This window comes from Poecilia reticulata, chromosome 3 (assembly GCF_904066995.2).
Source record: "Poecilia reticulata chromosome 3, P_reticulata-male-v2, whole genome shotgun sequence".
In the NCBI taxonomy this organism is placed as follows: Eukaryota; Metazoa; Chordata; class Actinopteri; order Cyprinodontiformes; family Poeciliidae; genus Poecilia; species Poecilia reticulata.
This window is the reverse complement of record NC_088832.1, coordinates 17,065,768-17,086,433: the sequence shown is the minus strand read 5'-3', so window position 1 is coordinate 17,086,433 and position 20,666 is coordinate 17,065,768. Positions and strand designations below refer to the sequence as shown.

General features: G+C 39.7%; 1 protein-coding gene across 7 annotated transcripts in view; it reads right to left on the bottom strand.

Moving 5' to 3' along the window:
• Positions 1-20,666, bottom strand: part of sox6 (SRY-box transcription factor 6) — a 139,804-nt gene that overhangs the window by 89,971 nt on the left and 29,167 nt on the right. For 4 of the 7 annotated variants that reach the window (XM_008405228.3, XM_008405227.3, XM_017304046.2 and 1 more), the window contains exons 3-4: positions 18,704-18,754; positions 2,390-2,627 (exon numbers count right to left, since the gene is read on the bottom strand). In XM_008405228.3, the coding sequence (XP_008403450.1) occupies positions 2,390-2,627; positions 18,704-18,738 (273 nt within the window). In that variant the 5' untranslated portion in view covers positions 18,739-18,754. The remainder of the gene's footprint in view (positions 1-2,389; positions 2,628-18,703; positions 18,755-20,666) is intronic. The other 3 variants (XM_081605163.1, XM_008405230.3, XM_081605164.1) reach the window with 1 other exon arrangement.

Sequence of the window (20,666 nt, the reverse complement as noted above, 5' to 3'; positions counted from 1 at the left end):
GAAAAAGTGTGATAACATGGGATGTTACAGCTGTTACTGAAGGATACAACATTGAAAGCCAGACAATCCCAAATAAAGACAGTCAGGAATGCAGAAAAATGGGCCATTATGTGCCAAAATCTCATCCCTATGTGGTATGTCGAACAGAGGAGCACAGGGCGGTTTGGTACCAAGCGGCAGAGTGGCACGGCCGTGGCACAGCACCTCCCAGGGCTGAGCCGAATGGCTACGCGGCCTAGCAGAGACAGTGGAGAGCGCTTGAGAGGAGTGGAGAAGTGCTGGGTTAATCAGCTGGCATGGGTTCAGGGCACAGCCCACACAGACGCATGGCACTGCAATGGAGCCAGGTAATCAGCAAAGGCAACTCTCGTCCCTTCCATCTCAAGGCTTCACCTCATGCTCTCACTGTCACACTCTGTTTTACCCTTCTCCTGTTTTGCTCATTTTGTCTCATGCTGTTTTTTTTTTTTGTCTTTTCATTCTCGTATTTCTTAGTTTAATCCACAAACAATAAAGACGTAACAATAAAAGTGTCAGAATAAGGGGAAAGAAATTGCGAGAAGGTTTTAAAACCGGGAACTAAAATGTATTCTTACCTTGAATAACCTCTGCGGATGATTTTTAAGTTCACTCCCTTAATATATTACAGAATAATGCCCAAGTTGTCCAAAATAAACAAAATCTGCAAAGCTGTATCCAACATCTATCAAAGACCAAAGACTCCCCACATAATGTTATGATCTGTACCCCTTTCTCTATTCTTTCTTCTTTCTTCAACGTAGGAAGTACTACTGCTTCAGTGCTCCGGTGTTTCTGTATTGTCTCTGCTCTGACCTAACAAAATTTGAGTCCGTCTCAGTGGATGGTCGCTCATGCAGAGCCAGGTTCTGCTGCAGGTTTCTTAGAGTTAAAAAGAAGTTTTTTTTCTCTTCATTGTCACCACATGCTTGCATGGGACGACAGATTGCTGTGAAGTCGACCGCATCGTGCAGTTGGGCGAGCTTCCATAGATGAGCAACTTTTTACCACTGGCATATACAACATCAACTGACTAGTGAAATTACAATGAACTTGCTCTGTGTGAAGCTGTGTACCTGGATTGTGTTGGCATGAACTGAAATAATCTGAAGAGAATTTGAACTCTATTTTCTGATGATTCAAAGGATTCAAAAACTATGGCATGTAACAGTAAATTATATGCAATTTTCTGACAGATGAATTTTATATAAACTAAACCATTTTTTGCAGTTGCCCGTCAACAGCTATAGAAATTGTTCCCGAGTTAATCATCCCTCCTGTCCTCTTCACTTGCAGTCATCACGACGCTATGTCTGCTACAGGACCTGTTCATGTATGTGTTGTGCTGCAGTGTTGAGGAGGGTCTCAGCAGCGGGATGCAAAGCTACTTCAGAGGCCCTCTGGGTCTCTTTACCAGAGACCCGACTGTCACAGACAACCACCTGCCTCCTGCATCTATAGCCCACTAGTGTATCTGCTCTTCCTAGCTCTGCTCACATCAAAACTGCTCTATGCTTAGAATGTACATGGTCCCTCGGGGCCTCGCTATTTTCTTGCTGTGGGTCTCCGAAAAGACTTTTCTTTAGTGGCAACAAAAACCAAAGCATGCAAATTGGGGTAGAAGAGTATATCTTTACACCTTGTCTGATTTCATTCTGTAAGCCAATATTCATAAAAGAGTGTGTGATCATCTGTTTGACCCTCAAATAGTGACTCATAGTGTGGTGTTTTTCAAATATTCCCTTTTGAAAACGGCAGCTCTAAAGGTTCTATGGCATTAAGGAACCATAAGCTTTATCCTGGTAAAATGCAGGATAAAGCTTCTTTCTGCAAGCTAGAAACAATGAAAGCCTGATCATTTTGTATTTGAATACCGCAGGGAGGGCATAAGCACAGTAGTGTTCACTAATAGGCATTTTTTTAGTTATCTTTTGCAAGGCTTTCCTTTTATGCTTAAATTCCCACCACACAGGCATCAAAACTAGAAATAAAAAGAGTTTAAACACTTTTTGAGACACATAGAAAACTTACTTTTCACTTAAAAAAATTCACTGGATCTTTTGAGGCACTCAGGTATGAGATTTTTCTCTTGTTATTTCTAAAGGGAATGTCTTTGTGATTTCACACTTCAACATATCAGTGGATTTCAGTGCAAACACTGTTTATTGCTATTCATTTTTAACATTGCAAGAAGCTAAAGGTGATCCTTTTTTTTTTCCAACTATCACATCCAAAGTCAAACATAGTGCTAATGGCTCAGTGTGTTTCTTTTTTTTTTCCCAACTATTTTATCCATACAAAGATTTATTTATTTTTTTCCAGAGGACTGCAATAGATTGAAATTTTGCAGTGTGTTGTGTGCATGTCTTACCATGCGCTGCTGTGCTGACACTAGGCTGTCCCAGTCGCTCTCTGGTGGCACGCTGCTGAGCGGCTGCATTTCATCGGGGGCTTTGCCGTGGAGCAAACTGTGCAGGGGCAGCTGGGGGGTGCCGTGGGCCTCTGCACTTTCGTCTTTCTCCCAAGACAAGTGCTCCTGACTCATAGCATCGTCACCATCAACCACAGATGCAAAAGGTGATGTGGCTTGCTTAGAAGACATGACTCTGCTGCAGGGCAACAAAAGAAAAGTAGAGAAAAAGACATAAAATTCTGTCGCGAACTCCAATTCCCGAATATCACCGGTCCTCTTGCGTGTTGCTGGTCTGTTCTGCGTGTCATCGAGTCCCTAATCCAGTTCGGTTCAGATGGAAGACTTGATATTCGTTTGGAATCATGTGTCCTTTGGAGCTGCCCCAAACTCTAACACAGAAGGTCAGCCAATAAGTAGAACCGCATCCCCATAAGAAGTGAAAATCCAGATTTTTTTTAAAGCAAATTTTCCAAGGTATTTTTAAGGGAACGATTTATTTTCTTACCTTTCTTTTTCATGCACTGTCTGACTAATCTTCCATTTGGTTTTGTCCTTCAAACATCTTTAATTTTCCTTGTTTGAGGTGATTTTACTTTGAAGCAATCAGACCCAAACAGCCAATTTTATTTAGAATAAAAAAAACCCTTAAAAAACCCCGAAAAGCTGGGAACTATTCAAAAATCTGGTGCATGCTTTCATGAATATCACAGTGAAAGACATACTTGACAAATCAGGTGGAAAGAAAACAAATTTTAATTCAAATTTCTGTCGTCTTTTTACAACCCGGCCTTTTTTCTGTTTGAGTGTTTTTACTATTCACACAACCAGTTCCATTTTGTTTTCACAATTAATGAGGTCACACTCATGCTGTATGTTACAATGAATGAAATTAAACACTGGGCAAGAAAATCTAATTATGCATTTGATAATCAATTAAAAAGGGAATAATGTGGCCTTCCTGTGTTATAAAGTGGAGAAAGGAAGCTGGAGAATAATTAGTTTTTAATAATGTGATTCTCCAGTTTTTGCTTGTTTTAATTATTTATTTATTTATTTTCAGTTGCAGGATATATAGACTAATATAAACTATTCAAAACTCAATGTTCCAAAGTTAAGCAGACAGGTATTTTAATATTTGAGTGACATAGGAAGTGGAATATAGATTTGGTGGTACGGATTCACACGTCTTTGTTTTAATGGTACTTTCCAAAGATACTTAAACTGATTGAAATACTTTACATTTTGTCACATTACATCTACAAAGCTACATGGGATTTCAGGTGATTGACAAACACAGAGTTGTGCACAACTTTGACAAAATAATGAATGGCAATAAATGAATTACTCATGAAAATCTAAAAGGTGCAAATGTATTCTGCCCCTGAGTCAATTATAACTAACTTCTCCTGCAGTTACAGCGATAAGTGTGTATGGTTTTAGGGTATGACTCTACCCTTAAGTAACCTGGATTTCTCCCCATTTCTTTCACAAAAAAGCTTAAGTGCAGTTAGACTGAATGAAGAGTGAACCTAAGTATTCCCACTGATTCTGCTTTGATTTAAACTTCTTTCATTGTCGCTCCGGTTGTATATTTTAGGTTATTCTGCTGAAAGGTGAACAAGTATATATTTTTTAGTGGTATTATTTTACCACAAAAATATTCTCAAACAGATTTTCTTTAACAATAACCCTGTATCTAGCTTTGTCCCTTTATAAACTAAACCTGGTAAGTTTCCCTGCTCCCAAAGCATGATGCTGCCACCACCGTTTCTTACAGTGGGTATGGTCTTAGTTTTCCGTCACACTTAGCAATTTGCATTTAGGAAAAAAAAAAACATTTTCAGTCTTATCAGACCAGAGCACATACTCACACCTTCTTCTCCAAATCTCTTTATGGCAAACCGAAAACATGCTCTGCAGCTACACAATCATGCGTTACATTCTATCACAAACATGGCAATTAAACTCACCGATGTTAGAGATTACTACATGACAAAATGTAAAAAAAACAAAGCTCAAGGGTAACTGGCATATTTGCAATACCCGACTAGTGATAAAACCAAGTATTTGTTATGATAAACTTCATCACTGATCACCATCTGCCCTGTTCTCCTTCTCTATCCACAGGGGTCAGTGTGACAGCACTTTACTTCCACTTTTAACTTACTAGTAGAGCCTAGGGAGAGGAGTGTAGAGGGGACACTCAAGGCTGAGGCAGAGCATGGTGCTGTGGTGTCCTTGCACTCTCTGCTGAAAGCCAAGCATTACAAGACAAGCAAAGATATGCTCTATGTAAGAACGGATATTTTACTAATAAGGAGTTAAGGTCTGACGGTTCTTGGTCTTAACTCACTGACACATGAGATCTTTTATCTATGCCCACATTAAGAGGAATTACTATCATAATTTGTTTGCATGCCAATGGGCATGCAAACAAATAATGGACTGAAAAACCAAAACAAGAAAGTAGAAGCAGAGTAATACAAATATTTCATAATGGAACAGGAATATCTGAAGTTCCCAAAGAAATTGTGTTTGGAGCCAACCTTTTTGATTAACAGACCTGAGCTCGACTCTGTCTCCCCGTCTTTCAGCCTCGGCGCTCAGAAGTGTTGTTGGCTGTATTTTTTAGTGGAACTTAGCCTTCAATTTTAATCAGCCATTAAATTGTTTCCTGCAATTATATCTGATCGAATCCCAGCTTCAAGACTGTGTGCTGTTAATTGAAAATCAAGAGTCAGAGCAAAGTTCAGTACACGTGCTTAACGGTGAGTGGAATTGGGGGTTCACGTGTGTAGTGGTGGGAGCGGACCGATCACGTAGAATCCGGCGCATTTTTTATTCATGCACCCAAAAAGCTTGAGCCTGAAGCGAAACAAGCGCCTCGTCTTCAATGGAGTGTGAGCGCGAAACAAAGCACTGCTTTTGTATTACACAGTAAATCAAGTGGTATTATTTTACCACTAAAATATTCAGTCTCTGAGGCACTTTTACTTTGGTCTCCAGCCATCAGTCAAACTGCTGAGGCGTGAGCGAGGGAAGACGATAGACAGGGAGCAAAGAAGAGAGGGAGCAGTGGAGACTCCATCCTCCTGTAACATGTGTCTACAGCAATCTTGTTAAAGAATGCAACAGATCTGCAGCAGGCTCCATAACAGTATTTGTCAGCAGGAGTTAATAATTTATTAGCAGCGCTGGGAGGGCTGCGCTCAGGCAGCTAAAGAGTGGGGAGAAATCCTTCTGCCCCACCCCCATCTTCTGACAAGCCCCATACAATACTACCTCATATTATTGAAGAGGAAAAGGGGAAGAGTGGCAATAATTCTCTGAAAATATCTGAGGGCAAGCGTACAGTATTTTCCTCCTCTTCTTCAGAGTGGGGATCACAAGGCTCTGAGATCTAACGGGGTATGTGTGCAGTAGATCGGTGCTGACACAACAAAGACTCTGGATGAGGTGCAAAAAAACAGAAAAAGGGTAGAATTCATTTGAATGTGGTAAAGCGTGTGGAAAACGATCTTATGTTTTTGATGGAATAGGTCTGTTATCTCTGTTGGCCTCCATGCACGCAAAAAATAAAATTAGCAAAACAGCCCTGTTTGAACAACTGCACTGTATTCTTCAAATAGCCCCATATACATGAATTATTCAAATATAAAGGCACTACTTTCACACACTACAATGGAAAATGTGTTCAGCTGATGAATCAGATCCAAATTACATTAAGCAATAGGCGCGATTTTCCTTAAAGACAAAGCCTCGGTCACTTTGAAGACCTGTGGCAGCGACGAGACGGGGTCAGATAAAGAAGCAGCACGGTCTATATATAGCTGACAATATTGCGCACATTTGAAGGATTAGGACTTAAGTTCTCTAGCCACAGGCTCATGTGGCCTGGAATGCTTTGAGTCATGAATTGTTCCCAGAGATAATGTTTCATCATCGTGCAAAACAGCCTCTGCCTAATTGGTAAGTATTAGAGGGGTGCTGTGCGGCGCTCATCTCAGGGGTCTTGTGACTGCTGGGCCATGTGTCCCCAGCTATCCCATTTCCTCTTTCATCATAAAAGGGTCTGGCCTGCTTTCGTCTGCCGTATCTGCTCTTTCACACTGTTTACCTTTTATAGACAATGGTGATAAGTAACCCCACACTGCCCCCCCTCCACCATCACTACTACCCCCTCACTCCACCCACTTGTCTGGTTTAGTGCTGCCGCGGATCTTCGGGCTTTGATTGCGGGGAAAAAAAAGTGTTTGCAAGTATAGAACAGAGAATAGAATAAATTGTAAAAAATAAATAAGTAAATAAATTGCCAAAAGAAAATTGGACAGGAAAGGTGAATAACTGGAAATAAATGGCATGATTGTACACAAATAAACACGTGTCCCAAATAATAGGACACAAAAAAGACAGAGATAAATTGTTTAAAAAGTTATATATTTTTGTTTTGTTAATTCAGTTCAAAGAGCAGAACAGGCATTCAGGCAAAATAAATCTTAAGATCCACTTAACAAACGTTCAACCAATCCTAAAATGCTGAAATTAATTGGAGATAAAGTTGTGATAAGAAAAACAAAACCAAAAAAACAAAAAAACAAAATGAAGGATCCAGCCCATATAAACAGAGATAAATTAAGTGAAACTTTCATCAAATAATTACCGTGTGATTCTTTTGTCAAACTTTATAAAAATCCGTTAACATAATCTGAAAGAAACCCATAAAAATATGTTTAGAAAACTTATTCAGAAAGGTTCATTTTGTTGTTTATTCACTCTGTTAATCTTTTTTTTTTTACATTATGAAAATGTGCATAAGTGTTTTTATAGAAACATGAATCCTTTTCATGCTCTCCATAAACCAAGCGTGAACACTTTCAATAAAACCAGTAATGATTTAAAATCATTCTTACTGTCATGTAAGTAAAATCAAATTACACGCAGAAACTAGTGCTGGGACTGTGTGTGTATGCACGTGTGCCTGTGTGTGTGAGAGAGAGAGAGAGAGAAAAAGTGGGAAAAAAAAGTCATCTATGTGTTTCCCTTCAGGGGTTCCTCATGTTCTAACAGGTGTCATGGTTGGGTTCCTCTGGGTTCTTCACCTGCCATAATGAGATATAACTACCTGACAGCTCCCAGCTGGAGGAGCACTGACACAGAATCCACCGTTTAGCACAATTAAATTATCACCCTCCATTGTAATTGTGCCATGCTGTGCAGCAGCCAGGTTTCTTGGATACATAATCAGCCCTTAATGCGGGCCCTATATTGTGTGCGCCGTCTTCCATTCATGGAAATGTGCATGCTTGCACATACTTGCTTGTTGCATAATGCCTGCTGTTTTAAAATGAGCTGTATGAAAAGAAAAAAAATAATAATAATAATTTTTTGCCGGACAGAATGATACATAAAGGTATAAAAGTGTGGCTCAGAAATTGCTAATCTTCCCTCCAACTGCCGCACAGAGACGGCAGAATTGTCTAAATGAATTTGTTTAAATTGTTGCTCCATTATTGTTGACCTTCCCCTGCAAAAAGTCAACTCAATTACGGCGGCACTTCATCTTCACTTCACATTCTCTCCTGATACCTTCTCCATTAGAAACCGCTGCCGTTGCCACAGTTAAAAATCCACACTCAAATGATAGCCACCCAGAGCAAATTAAGCAAGCCACCTGAAGTGCACACTTTACATACTGAGCAGAGCATTGATAATTACTTTGCAGGGAAAATTATTTGCAATAATATGTTGCTAGAGGAGCTTCCTTACAGCTCACTTTAAACACTTGCGCAGCTGCCGTGACAGCGTGGTTGGTATACTTGCTCCCCCTCTACCCAAGGCAAAGGGTGATGCAGGTGTGAGAGTGCTTAAAAGTCTCTCTCTGTCTAATCGGGAAGGGTCGATGAGCACTCACAGGCTCGATCCCTGCGCCTCCTCCCCCATCCTCCTCCTTCTCCTCCTCTTTCAGTCCCCTGTGCCATCGGCAATTTTTTTCTGATCCCAGAATACAAGCTCAGACCTCGATGGCATAACAGCCTCTCAGTTCTGCAGGACACACATAAGTTTACTCATGTGTGTGCTCTTGGACATAAAAAATGGGAATGCTAAAAAAAACAAAAACAACAATTGTTAATGGCCTTAACAAGCACAAATGACTAGCTGGAGGAGGATGCATTAAGGTGAAATGAATACAATATGCTCACAAAGTATTGTGGGGTTGTTTCTCCTCCCTTTCTTTGGGCCTGTTTACTTTCAAAATTCTTTGTAGTGCTACTGCAGCACTTGAGCAAATCTTGCAGAGAGACAAGCCATCAACTGAATTTGATGAGCAACAGTGGAGCTTTGCGGTTTCCCTCATGGTTGACAGTAAGTTATGAGCCCTTTGTGAGCGGCAGAAGGAAAACAGAGACTGGTATTTGGCAGGAACTCTATAATAAAGAAATCTGTTCATGCAACCTGGACTATTTTGATGGAAACAATTGAGAATTGTTTAAGGAAAGAAAGAAGAAACAGTGACAGATGACATATAGAGCAGGGCGTCGTTTCTGTAAAAAAAATCTTAAACAAAGCCCCATTTAGATGAGGCCCATTCTGGCATTTGCAAGTTTCTCAGTGCAGTAAAGAATGCACTTAAAATGTGGAGTAATATCTGGCACAGCTGCCAATGAAATAATGGAAAGGCTCACACACAAGTTGCAGGATGCTGTTTTTCCAAATGTTGTAAACTTCAAAATTCTAATAAAAAATAAAGTTTATTTTCGGTTGTCTTTCTGCCTTTTTTTATTGTTAGAAATAAAGAAGTTGCCTTTTGTGTTACTCATAATCTCATACTGTTTTAGATTATAGGCTGAAAATGTAAACCTTCTTTTGCTTTCACTCCCATTTTGTTCACAAAAAAACAAAAACAGTGACATTTATTAGCGTAGTTTTACAGTCGCACAGAAGAGAATTGGCCTTTTCACACCCTTTTATTACTTTTTCCACATTTGTCACATTAAAGTCAGAAACTTAACATGTATTTGAATTTTACAGACATAATACAAAGTAGTGCATCATCGCAAAATTCAACCAATAAAATCATAAAAAAGGTGTGTTTTTAATCCACCAAATTAATACTTAGTGGAACAATTTTTCACCACCATCTTATCACATCTGGAGATTGACATGTTAGTCCATTTATAAAACAGTTCCGGTTCAACAACGCTACAGTTTTGTTTCGCTGAGAAAACCTTGTGTTCAGGCAGCGTTAATTCAAAATATTCAACTTTGATCTCTGAGCACATTCCTGCATGTTTCTTGCTTCCCTTATACAGGCTTCATTTAGCTTTATTTCTACAACAGTCTTTCTTCTTGTAATTCTTTCATGAAGGCTGAAACAAATATCCGTGTTGTCAAATTATTTCCCCCCCTAAGCAGTGGATCTCTGTAGTTCTGCCGAGTTACCATGGGCCTCTAAATTGCTCCTCTGATTAACATTCTTTGCATAATAATTTATGAGGACAATGCTGCCTTGGTAAGTCAATTTTCAGATAATAGAGCAGTGTTATACGAAATGTCCAAACTTGGGATATTTTTTAAAACCTAACCTTGACTTAAAACTGCTCCACAGCCTTATCCTGAAGCTGTATGGATTTAATATTCTCTGACAAATCTGAGCCTTTTGCAGAACAACTGCTTCATACTGAGAGTGTTCTTTTTATTATTTTTATGCAATTGGTTACACTCGATTTTTTTTTTTTTTTTTTTTTTTTTTTTAGCTGTATCAAATTTAAGAGGGTGGCTGATGATGACAAAGGTAAATCACACTTTCCTAATTTTTGTTTGGAACATTTTGGACACTATGTCTAAGTTTTATTCCACTCTACAATTATTTTCTGTCTGCCACTGTCTAGGGTGTAGCTTTAACTTGACAAAATATAGGGATTTGACGGGAGTCTGCACACTTCAGCAAGGACTATACCTTTTATACAAGCCTTTTTTATTCCCCTTCTTTGTCTGTGGGCCTCTGGATATTAGGAGAACTGGGATATAGTTGGGCTGAGTAGCCACCTTTCATGTGACACATCAATTGGAAAATCAAAACAGGGGTAGTTCATTTGCTCCACCCAGATGAGGCCATCTACTGTAGCTGAGCCATGATGAATAGGGGTCAGGCAAGCCACACCTCAAAGATTTATGATTAAGGCTTATTATGTTGGGAAAACTGACATTGATTGCTGATTTAAACTGCTGAAACCAATTAATTTGCTGGGGCTGAATAGAAAGCATGGTCAACAGTGTGTGTCATCCTGACAGGTTGGATAGGATGAAGCCAAATGAATGGCTGCTGCCTGGTTCTGTTTGGAGGTGGTTAAAACCTACAATGTGTGATTGACAGCCAAAACAGAAAGAGAGAGAGAGAGAGAGAGAGAGAGAATCAGAGAAAAACTCTCAACAGGAAAAAAAAAAAAAAAGGGTAGATATGACGGGGAAAGAAAAAAAAAAACCCAGAAGCTTCGGCCACTGATCTGGGTAATTGCCTAAAAATTTGCTTCACCACAAAGACATGTACATGGTGCTGTTTTAGCAATGCTGAAATGGTCTCATTCACGGTGCGGCACGGAGGAAACCCAAGTAAATGAATGTGAAACATGGCTCTAATATAATCAGAGAGCTGACAGACATGGTCGAACAGAAAAATGTGCTGCATTTCCAACGCTGAGGAATTGGGTACTGTAGTGGATTAAATGCTGACTGAAACACGAAATGTCTCACCAGTGACTTCGACGCCTCTCTGCCCTCATCCAGAGCAAACACCATTAAAACTGTACCTAACAGAGTGTATTACTAATGTGTTTTTATGCCATTTTGCTCTCAGCTGTATGTTATTTTTTCTGTGGTTGCAGGCAGTAGCGTGTGTTTACTGATACCTTCCCCTTTGTGTTGGTTTCGCAGTTCTTTTGCAGGCTTGCTCAGACAACACAAGCGTCATGACAGGGTTCCAAAATGAAATCATTAACTAAATTGCTTTCTTAAAAAGCCACAAGTGTGCAGCAGGATTTGTGTGTGTTTGGCTGCGGGCCACGGGCCTCTGGTTCTCAGGCAGTAGTGCCCTGGCTCTGTTGTGGTTTCTTGCCACCACAGTCATTATGCTCAGCCTCAGCTGAGCACAATGCAGGGGATGCAGCGCGCTTCGCCTCGCTCCCTGGGATAAAAGTGAAATCATTTGAATAAGAACGGGAATTTACTTTGTATATGAAAAATCCTCGTCACAAGAAGTCAATAAAAATCCTAAGAACACCAAAGGAAAAAAATAAAATAAAATGTACGTACAGAAGCACTAATTTCACAGATGTTGTGCAACAATCTTTCAGAAAAGGTTGCCAATCTGTCTGAGATAGATTTCAATAAACAAAGCAAACAGAAAAGAGAGCAGATAGTGAGTGAAGGACAGACAAATATTTGATAAGAAGATAGAGGCTGCAGCTAAGCTGTGTAGAAAGGTAGCAGAGGACCCAACAGACATACACACACATGCCTAAGCACAAACCCCGCCTGTCTATCTGTTCTGCACTGACCTAAAGGTAGCAGATGTGTATTTCACAGCCTGCGGAGTGTGTAACCATTCTGCAAACAATAGGTGGGACTTGACAAAGGTCGCCACACTTGCAACACACTTTTTACAGTAAGAGGCAGGACAATTTCAGTGGTCACTTAGTAAATGATTTACCTTGTTTTACTGCAGAACTCCAAGGGATTTTTTTTGCAGAACTTAGAAGTTAGTTTGGGCAGATGACCCTAATTTATTTATATCCCTGGCACATTTTGGTTTAAGAAAATAAGACAGGCATCACTCAAAGGTCAATAAAAGATGCTTTTATTTACATGGCATTTAAAAATACAATGTAAAATGAAACATCTTTATTGTAATTACAGCAATCAAACCCATATTACACCTGGCCTGCTTTTTGAACGTTTCAGCCGGTATGTTGTTTGACTTTTAATGATGAAATTGATCTTTGAGGCCACAGGACCTCCTTACTGACACCCTGGTCTTCAGCTTCCAGATTGTTTATTAGTAGAAACACGGTGATATAAATTTTAAGTTAACTTAAAACCTAAATCTGCCAGGGGCATGACTAATTCTGATCTTGTATATTATTTTAGTGCATTTGCAATTAGTCAGGACAAGACAGCTTTATATATATTTGTTTAACGTTGACAAATGCAGCATTTACTATTAAATAGAACTGAAAACAGAGAAAAAAGAAGAGTAAATAAACATCAATTAAGCCATCCACCTTACGGTTTCACATTGAGAACTCATTATGATTACGCGCTGTGAACTCTGTTGTGCAGCTTCTATGCAATTTGTAAATCTTCTTCTCAACTATTAGTCAGGCATATCAACTATACATGACTAGAGCATAAATGAAAAATATAAGACATAGTTCTTTTGTGAATCTTAGCCAAAGAAATCCCCAAAGCATTACTTTTGTGTAAAATTTATCTTTTTTTTTGGAGCTGTCGAGGAGCAAGTAATAAATCCAAAGTCTTTAGACAGTTAGATTTGTCCAAAGACTTTGCTGTCTTTAGACAGAAAAAAATATATATATTTTTGTATTTGCTTTGCAAGCCAGCTTTTCAGGGAAGCGCTCTAAAAGCTATCAAAAGTTTAAGCATTTCCCACATCCTCCTCTTGTGGGTGTGCCTGTAAAGTGCTTCACTCCCTCTTCTGAGAACCTCCATGGAATTGCATCATGGGATGGCGAGTATGATGGTAGCAATATACTGTAACATGGGGGAAATACCTAATTTTGCTTGATTCATAAACACCTTGCGAACTGAATGGTCTCAGACAAGTCTGTGCTTTGCTGGATTTTGGGTCCGAGTGTGACCGAGCCCAGGGTCAGTTTGCTCTTTAGGACACACGCAGGTACACACAGTTTATGGTCACCCTTTCTTTTATTTCATGCTGATGTTACCCTTCTCTCATTATGAGAGTGGGTCTTTATCAGAGGCCCTTGTTTGGTACAGTTAGAGTTGATGCGATATGAACTGCACACCAAGAGTCAGCAGCGATCTGCATATTCAATAACTTCCGTAATTATATGCGCAATTCATCAGATGGGATGTGATTGCAGGGGAAGTGGAATAGAGTGGAATAGAGAGGAGCAGAGAGGTCTGATTCCTGGAGGACTAAAAGTCTAATCACAAAACTAACATGATAATTGAAATCTAAATTGAAAGGCTTTGCTCTCAGGGAGCATATGTCAGACATGGTGTGTAGAGGAGTTAGTGCGAGTGCAACAGAGGAAGAGAGAGCGGCGGGAAATATTTAAGTTAAATATGCCAAAATCACCATGCACAGAAAATAGTAAAAATATATGTTTTTAAAAATGTAAATCTTCAAATATTCACCTACCAATAATATTTTTTCTTCATTTGTTACCTATTGTTCGAGGGTCTCAAATTATTACTTTTTTATTTTTTTGTTTATTGGTGCCTTTATATTGCAGCACTTGTTTGATAAAAGAGAAAAAACGTCAGATTGTTGATCAGAAAGATCCTGTTTATATGACTCTGCCAACTTTTTTTCCATTTGTCTTGTCTTGCATTTAACATATCAAACAATATGTTAGTGAGCATGTTTGAGTTTTTATATTATTAAGTTATTTTAACCTTCTTTCTTTAGTATTTGGGACCCGAAAAGGCTTTTGTGTTTGCAAAAAAACATTATCTCACCAGGTCATTTCACTAGAGGAATTTTGTCTTCAGCTTTATCTCAGGCACTTTGTCCCAGCTCTCTTACTTTTGCCCCCTTTGTCTGCTGGATGTCCTGGACACAGGATTCATATTCATCCCTCAATAACATTTAATTAGTTATGCCAAATTCATTAACCTGTACTGCTGTTCAGCTGGCCTCGGTCATAAATTTGCTTAATGTGAGCAGACGCTTTGCAGCTGTAATAAGGGACATAAAACTTAAAGAGAAGCACACACACTGTCCCTGTCTAGTCATGGATCATTCAAACTTGTGTTTTAGAACAGCAGCATTCCTATATGAGGTACTTTAACAGGTTTTTCTATGAATCCCTTCTATTTTTTTTATTTATGCCTAAGTTTACAGCAATCCATTACTTATTGGGAAAAAATTTTTCAACAGTAATTGTGAGTTAAGATTAATCTTGTGTTTCAAATTATTTTTGAAACACAAGTCTCATATGGTTTCAGCATATGAGACATGACTGGGAAATCAAAGCAGCTTTGACAGCTTTTCTCTGCCAAGCTGGTCGTTTTAAGCAGCAATAAATGCACAAAATAAAGTGCTATTGTTAAAAACAATAAATAAATAGACAACCTTCTCTGTCCTAGGTTAACACATTGACTTTCCTGTGGTCCTCTATCCCCCAGTGGTCTCGCCTAACAACTCCCACCAAAGAGCCTATTAGACCTGAATCCCACTTTGCTGTTAAAAAGGGTCCTGTCCTTTCAGCACACTCACTTCCCTGCTTTCTGTTTTTCATGGCATAGGTGGTAGAGGAACACAAGTTCATTGTTCCCTCGCAGATGGAAGTTGGAGTTACCAGGGTAACGGCTCTAATCCTCTCCTTTTTTTTTTACCATTTCTTTCATATTAACAGTCCATCGAGAGCTACCTTTTAAGTCACAGGCAAGGAGTGCTTGCTTACCCACTTTTAATTAGCCATGACTCTGTTTGCCAGGAGACAGCATGATGAGCTAATCGAAATTTACGAAATAATGATGCACTGCGAGAGGCTACTTCTTCCTCCTGCGTCCCGCTCCAAGAATAACAATAATGAGGCCATTATGGAGAATTGCACTTTAAAAAGGCTGTGCTGCCACCAAAACAGAGGACATAATTGTTCTAGTGTTTTCCATACAATCAACAACCCATTGTGGATTGACTTCAGAACGAGCGGAGCAAAGAATGGGTGTCATAATGATTGGTCTGTGCTGCCTTCAAGATGCTGTACAAAGTGCCCAGTGAGCTAGATAGACTACTGATTTTCTTGTGGATGAAGGCAACTGTCTGGTTTTGTATGAAAAATGTCTTTTCTTCTTTTTTTGTGTGTGTCTATTGCCATTTATTGTGTGTGCGTTCTCTAATGTAGCCGCCCAGGCTATAACTGAGAACCCACCCCCCAATTCATGCGATGAGATGCGAAGAACCTCAAAACAGTCGGAGCGATTGACCACATATGCACAGCTCCGTTCATGTTTTGCAGAGGGTCTAATGAAAGTGTCTTCTGTGTTTCTAAAATAAAATAAAAACCAGATCGTACTCATCAGCATACATTCAAAAAGTCAGCGTTGTTCAAAATCAGGCATGTCAGCTGAGCGTTATCTATCATGTCAGGATGGCTCAGTTTGAAAGCCGCATGTCTGCACTCCAAACTGACTCAATTACAGAGCAGTTTAGGCCATCTTGAATATAGAAAAAAGATCAACAGACAAAAAAAAAGCAGCAAAAAAAATTCTTTAAAAAAAAGTTTCACATCCAATCTCGCAGGTGGAGAGCATGCTGCGGTCGCACAAACATGGCTCTGCAGCTATTAGTTGAGCTCCATTGTAATAGGGAAGAGGAGAAAACGGGGCTTGAGGGCAGAAGGAATGCTAAGTGGGCCCCTTAGTCTAGTCAACCTTCAGTGGGTTTCATTTATCTTCATCTTGTTAGGCTAAATTAATTAACAATCTCAATGTTACACACTTTCTCCTTTCATTACATCAAATAATGGCGAAAATGTAGAGGGAGGTCTTGCCCACTGGGAGTACACTGACACTGAAGATCTCTCTGTCTGCCCGTCTCCCTCTCTCTCTCCGTTTCTCTCTTTCAGTCATTATCTCTCTGTCTTTCTGTTCACATATCTGCGCTTAGTTCCTTCCCGTTTCTCTCTTTTGCTCACTCTCATTTTCCCTCTTGCTTTTTTGACTGCGCAAACAAAAAGCTGATAAATGCGTTGCCTAGACATATAAAAAATTGATCTAAGGCGAAATCAACAAAGAGAAGTTGAGGAGGACTGAGTGACAAATCGTAGGCAGTAAGACAGAAAACTTTTGGCTCAGTTCAGAGAATTTTTAAAACACTATTTACTAAAACCAGACACAGAAACAAAAGCTTGAGAGTTGGGCTTAAAACGAAGACGCCAACTGTTTGACTTCCAAGTGTTTGCCACGATAACTGTGTAACAGGTTTCGTGTTTATTAAAAATGAAAGTGGTTTCATTTGGAGCCACCAAAACTCATGTCAACTCAAAACCAACCTCATGACTCAACACATTAATGAAAGAAGGAGCATCTGTGATGAGGTACTAGAGCATAAAATGTCAAAAAAAAAAAAAACAATCCACTTTGGAGAAGATTTGTATGTGTGACACTGCTTAGAGAACTCACTTTGACCTAACTTTGTTTTTAGAATAAATAAACTATAGGATTCTTTAATGGAGAACCATGCTTATCCACCTCTGCTTCTTTCTATTTCACCCCCTGCCTCAAAGCCCACTTCCCACTCCAGGACACAAGTCTTATCAAAGCAAAAAGGGCTAACCCTGAAGCAAAGCCTGCCTTTAATCTTGGCCCGATTGTCTGGGCCTCAATCAGTGTGCATAATATCTTTCTGCTGCTGCCTTTAATTAAAACTGACATTGACAGAAGGGTGTGCATTAGAGGTGCAATAAGGCATTGAAAAAAACAAAAAAACAACTGAAAAACATGTCACATATAGTGGGAGAAAAGGGTAAGAAGCATTCGGTGAAGTATCTAATTTTTCTCTTTTAAAAATACCATCTTGTGTTAACTGTTCAAAATGTACGACTGCTCATCTTTTTGGATGTCCATTAAAACTGGTTTCAACAGGTGCTGAGAAATCTGCTTTGTAGGACTGCTACAAAAGCGGAAATGAGAAATGGTAGCGTGCATTCAAAAGTTAAACAAGTTTATTTCTGAATAACCATCAGCTACATCGCACCAAAGAAATTGGTGTCGTTTATATTGTACATTTTTCAGTTTGCATTTTACCTTTTAAGCACGGCAACTGTAAATAAAGTTAGAATGTGATAATATAAACAATTAAAAGGTAAGTGATAATTTGCTTTTTTCTCTTGTGCAACAGAATTTAGATTAAAAGGTTCATAGATTTGCATGTGTTAAAAAGTCCTTGTAAAGTCAACTCAAACAGGATGATTTTGCTAAGAGTTTATTCCTCTTTTGGCAAAATGCTAAAATAAAATAGCTTTCCTCCCTCCCCCCTCTTTTAAGGTAATAAATGTGAGATTCCATCTGTTAGAAAAAAATAAAAACAATTTCAAATAGGCAAGACATTTTCCTATTGAATTCCTGAAGGACGCTTTGATGAGCAAGAGTAATGGTATCAAATTGTCCTTTCTTTTTAAAATGCCCCCAACCGTTCTGTGGGAGAAAAAAATGCTGTTAATTTAATCAAATAAGTGACCTTTTGAAAAAGAAATCAAAGAGGATTCATTAGCTTTAGTAAAGTTTGGCTGACAGCAGCTTTGAAAGGCAGATGCTGCTGTGGCTTTTAATGAGCCAGCCCTAATTAGGGAGCAACACTGGAGCCTAGAGAAGGTGGTTGACTAGGAAAGGAGCCAATGGTAAATAAGCTTGCTTATTTACTTCCACTGTGTGTAATGACAGTACACATTTTTAATTAGAATCCCAGGATGTGTAAAGGCACACACAAAAAAAAAATGCAAATCTTTACATTACGGTGAAGACAAACACAGGAAGGAAAGGGGAAACAAGAGTACATCACAAGACTGATTTGCCAGTGATTGCCTCAACCAGCCAGCCCTGATAAGGGTGTTTAGCAAGGCAGGGGCAGATGAGGAGGGTGGTCAGACAAGAGCATGCAGTATGAAGACACAGAGAGCTTGACCTGCAGGCTGTTAAAACTGTGAAATGAGTGGCGGCAAGGGGTGGGGCGAGCTCATGTGTGTGTGACCGTCAAGTTGTTGATGTGTGCTTTCAGTCTGACTCAAGGCTGTAAGGGTGAGCATGCTTCACAGCCACGCAATACATGAACACAACTGTAACAGACAGCTTGGGTAAATATGCAAGAATCTATGTTGGACAGCCTTTCAAATGTACAAACACATGCGCACACGCAAACATGTGCACGCACACACACGCACACACACAAGGGGTAAAGTCCACAGCTAACAATGTGTCAGAGAGATTAACCCCCCAACGTGTGCCTGCCACACCACCCTCGCCCGACCTGTGATCCTAGATGGCAACAACGGAAATGAAACTAACCTCAGTAAAAAGCTGCTACGAAGAAAGCCCTCCATGTCAGCGAGTGGGGTTCTGGTAGGAAAAATCACAGAGAACATCTTTTTTTTAACTGAGAAATGAGTTATAATCAGGAAGAAGAGCAACAAGAGATGGGGAAGGAGGAAAAAAGAAAAGGGGAGAATAAAGCAAAGAAAAACACACTGATCATACATATTCCTCTTACGCACAATCTTATGTCTTTAATTAAAGCAAAAAATATGACTTGGAACCCATCCTCTTTTTTATGAACTGACATCATTAATTACATCTCTTTCCATTGAGGGATTGGATTTGCATACAACATTGGTTTGAGCTGATGATATGTTAGCATCAAATAAACCCTGCCTACTGATCTCCATGCAGCCCGTATCCATGGCTTTGTGCAGATATATGGATGTGGATCCAGCCCCTGTGACCACAGAACCCGTCTGTTCAGAGTAGCCAGCGGTGGTCCAGCTGCAGCCCATGTGTGGCGAGGCTGCTGTGGCTTCTAGGAGCTCGGCCACAAGGGACCCAAGCTGGGAATCGCAGCGCCAAAGAGGCAAAAGGATGTGGTCATGATGTCACCACTTGTATAGGTCGCTCAGAAGCCGTACCCACAAAAAAAAAAAAAAAAAATGCAGACACATGACTAAAATTGACTTACAACAGGTTTCCATTAGGCAATGTTATTGGTCTGTGTAATGTACACTTTTTATTGTGTTAAGACTGACTGAGAATTGATTGCAACTCTCATGCGTTTTGTTTAAGTGGTAGGAAAAGAGCAAGGATTGTACAGAACAATTTTGTCAGTGGAAACTTTACTGGCTGCTGAAGTTTCTTTTTCTGTTTCAATAAAATATACTGCTATTCTGATTTGAAAAAAAAAAAAATCTCGCATAATGTCAATATAATATAGAGACGTTTATCCTCAATGTTTATTCTCATCTTTGTCCTTTTATTCAATTTCATTTTCTTAAAGTTCAGAAGGAGTAGAGTCAATACAAAGCACGGCTGTTGTGAGAACTGCTACTTTTAAAACTAATCATGAAAAAAAAGCACCAAGAAATAATCATAGGAAACACAAGCCCAACAACGAACAACATCTCAGCCCTTAAACACCTTAAGTTTTAGTTGCATGAGTGTAATTTAGCATTTTCCATTCTTGCTCAAGTGGCTTACGAGACAAAGCCTGTGAGAAAATGGAAAGAATGAGCCAAGCCCAAGGACACTGTGCCTTTCAGCCCGGCCAGCACTTAGCGAAGCAGTGGCTCCACAAGGCCCAAAGGGCTCAGCCGAGACTTTTCTCACAATAAGGTGTCTGGGGAGGCGGGAGTGGCATAGCCAGGGGTACTTGCAGCCCTGCTCTTTTCTCCACTCTGTTGGGCCCAGAGCACATAATACCATCACCATGCCACAGCACACCGAGCCAGTGACAACGTGAGAAAACAACCGTCAAACAGAGCAGAGCAGATCAAGCGTGTCTCCTCACTTCTGGGAGTGCAAAAAGCATGCAGTGCAGGCACACACAAACCAACAACAATCATCGACTCCTATGAATTCAATCTAAACTTAATGCACGGACAAAAATATAGGTACTTAACTTAATTTGATCTTGATTGCATTAACTGTGAAGCAAACGTCACTAAGACGCTTGAATCTTACAGACCTTTCACAAGGGTTACAGCAAGACGAATAAATTAGAGCAGACCGAGCAGAGTTTCTATCTATAGCTCCTTATGTAGTTCATATTCTTTCTCTGTTACATTGTGCATTCATGTTTTTTCAGCCGACTAAGAATGCAAATACATGAAATTTGGAGAAAACTGCCTGATTACAGGAAATTGTGCTCAAAATCTCTTGTGTTCTAGGAAGACTTGTATCCATTAAGATTCAGCCATAACTCAAAAACAAATACACTGATGATGGGAGGATAGTTCTCACTAAGTTGGCATGGGCCAGTCCG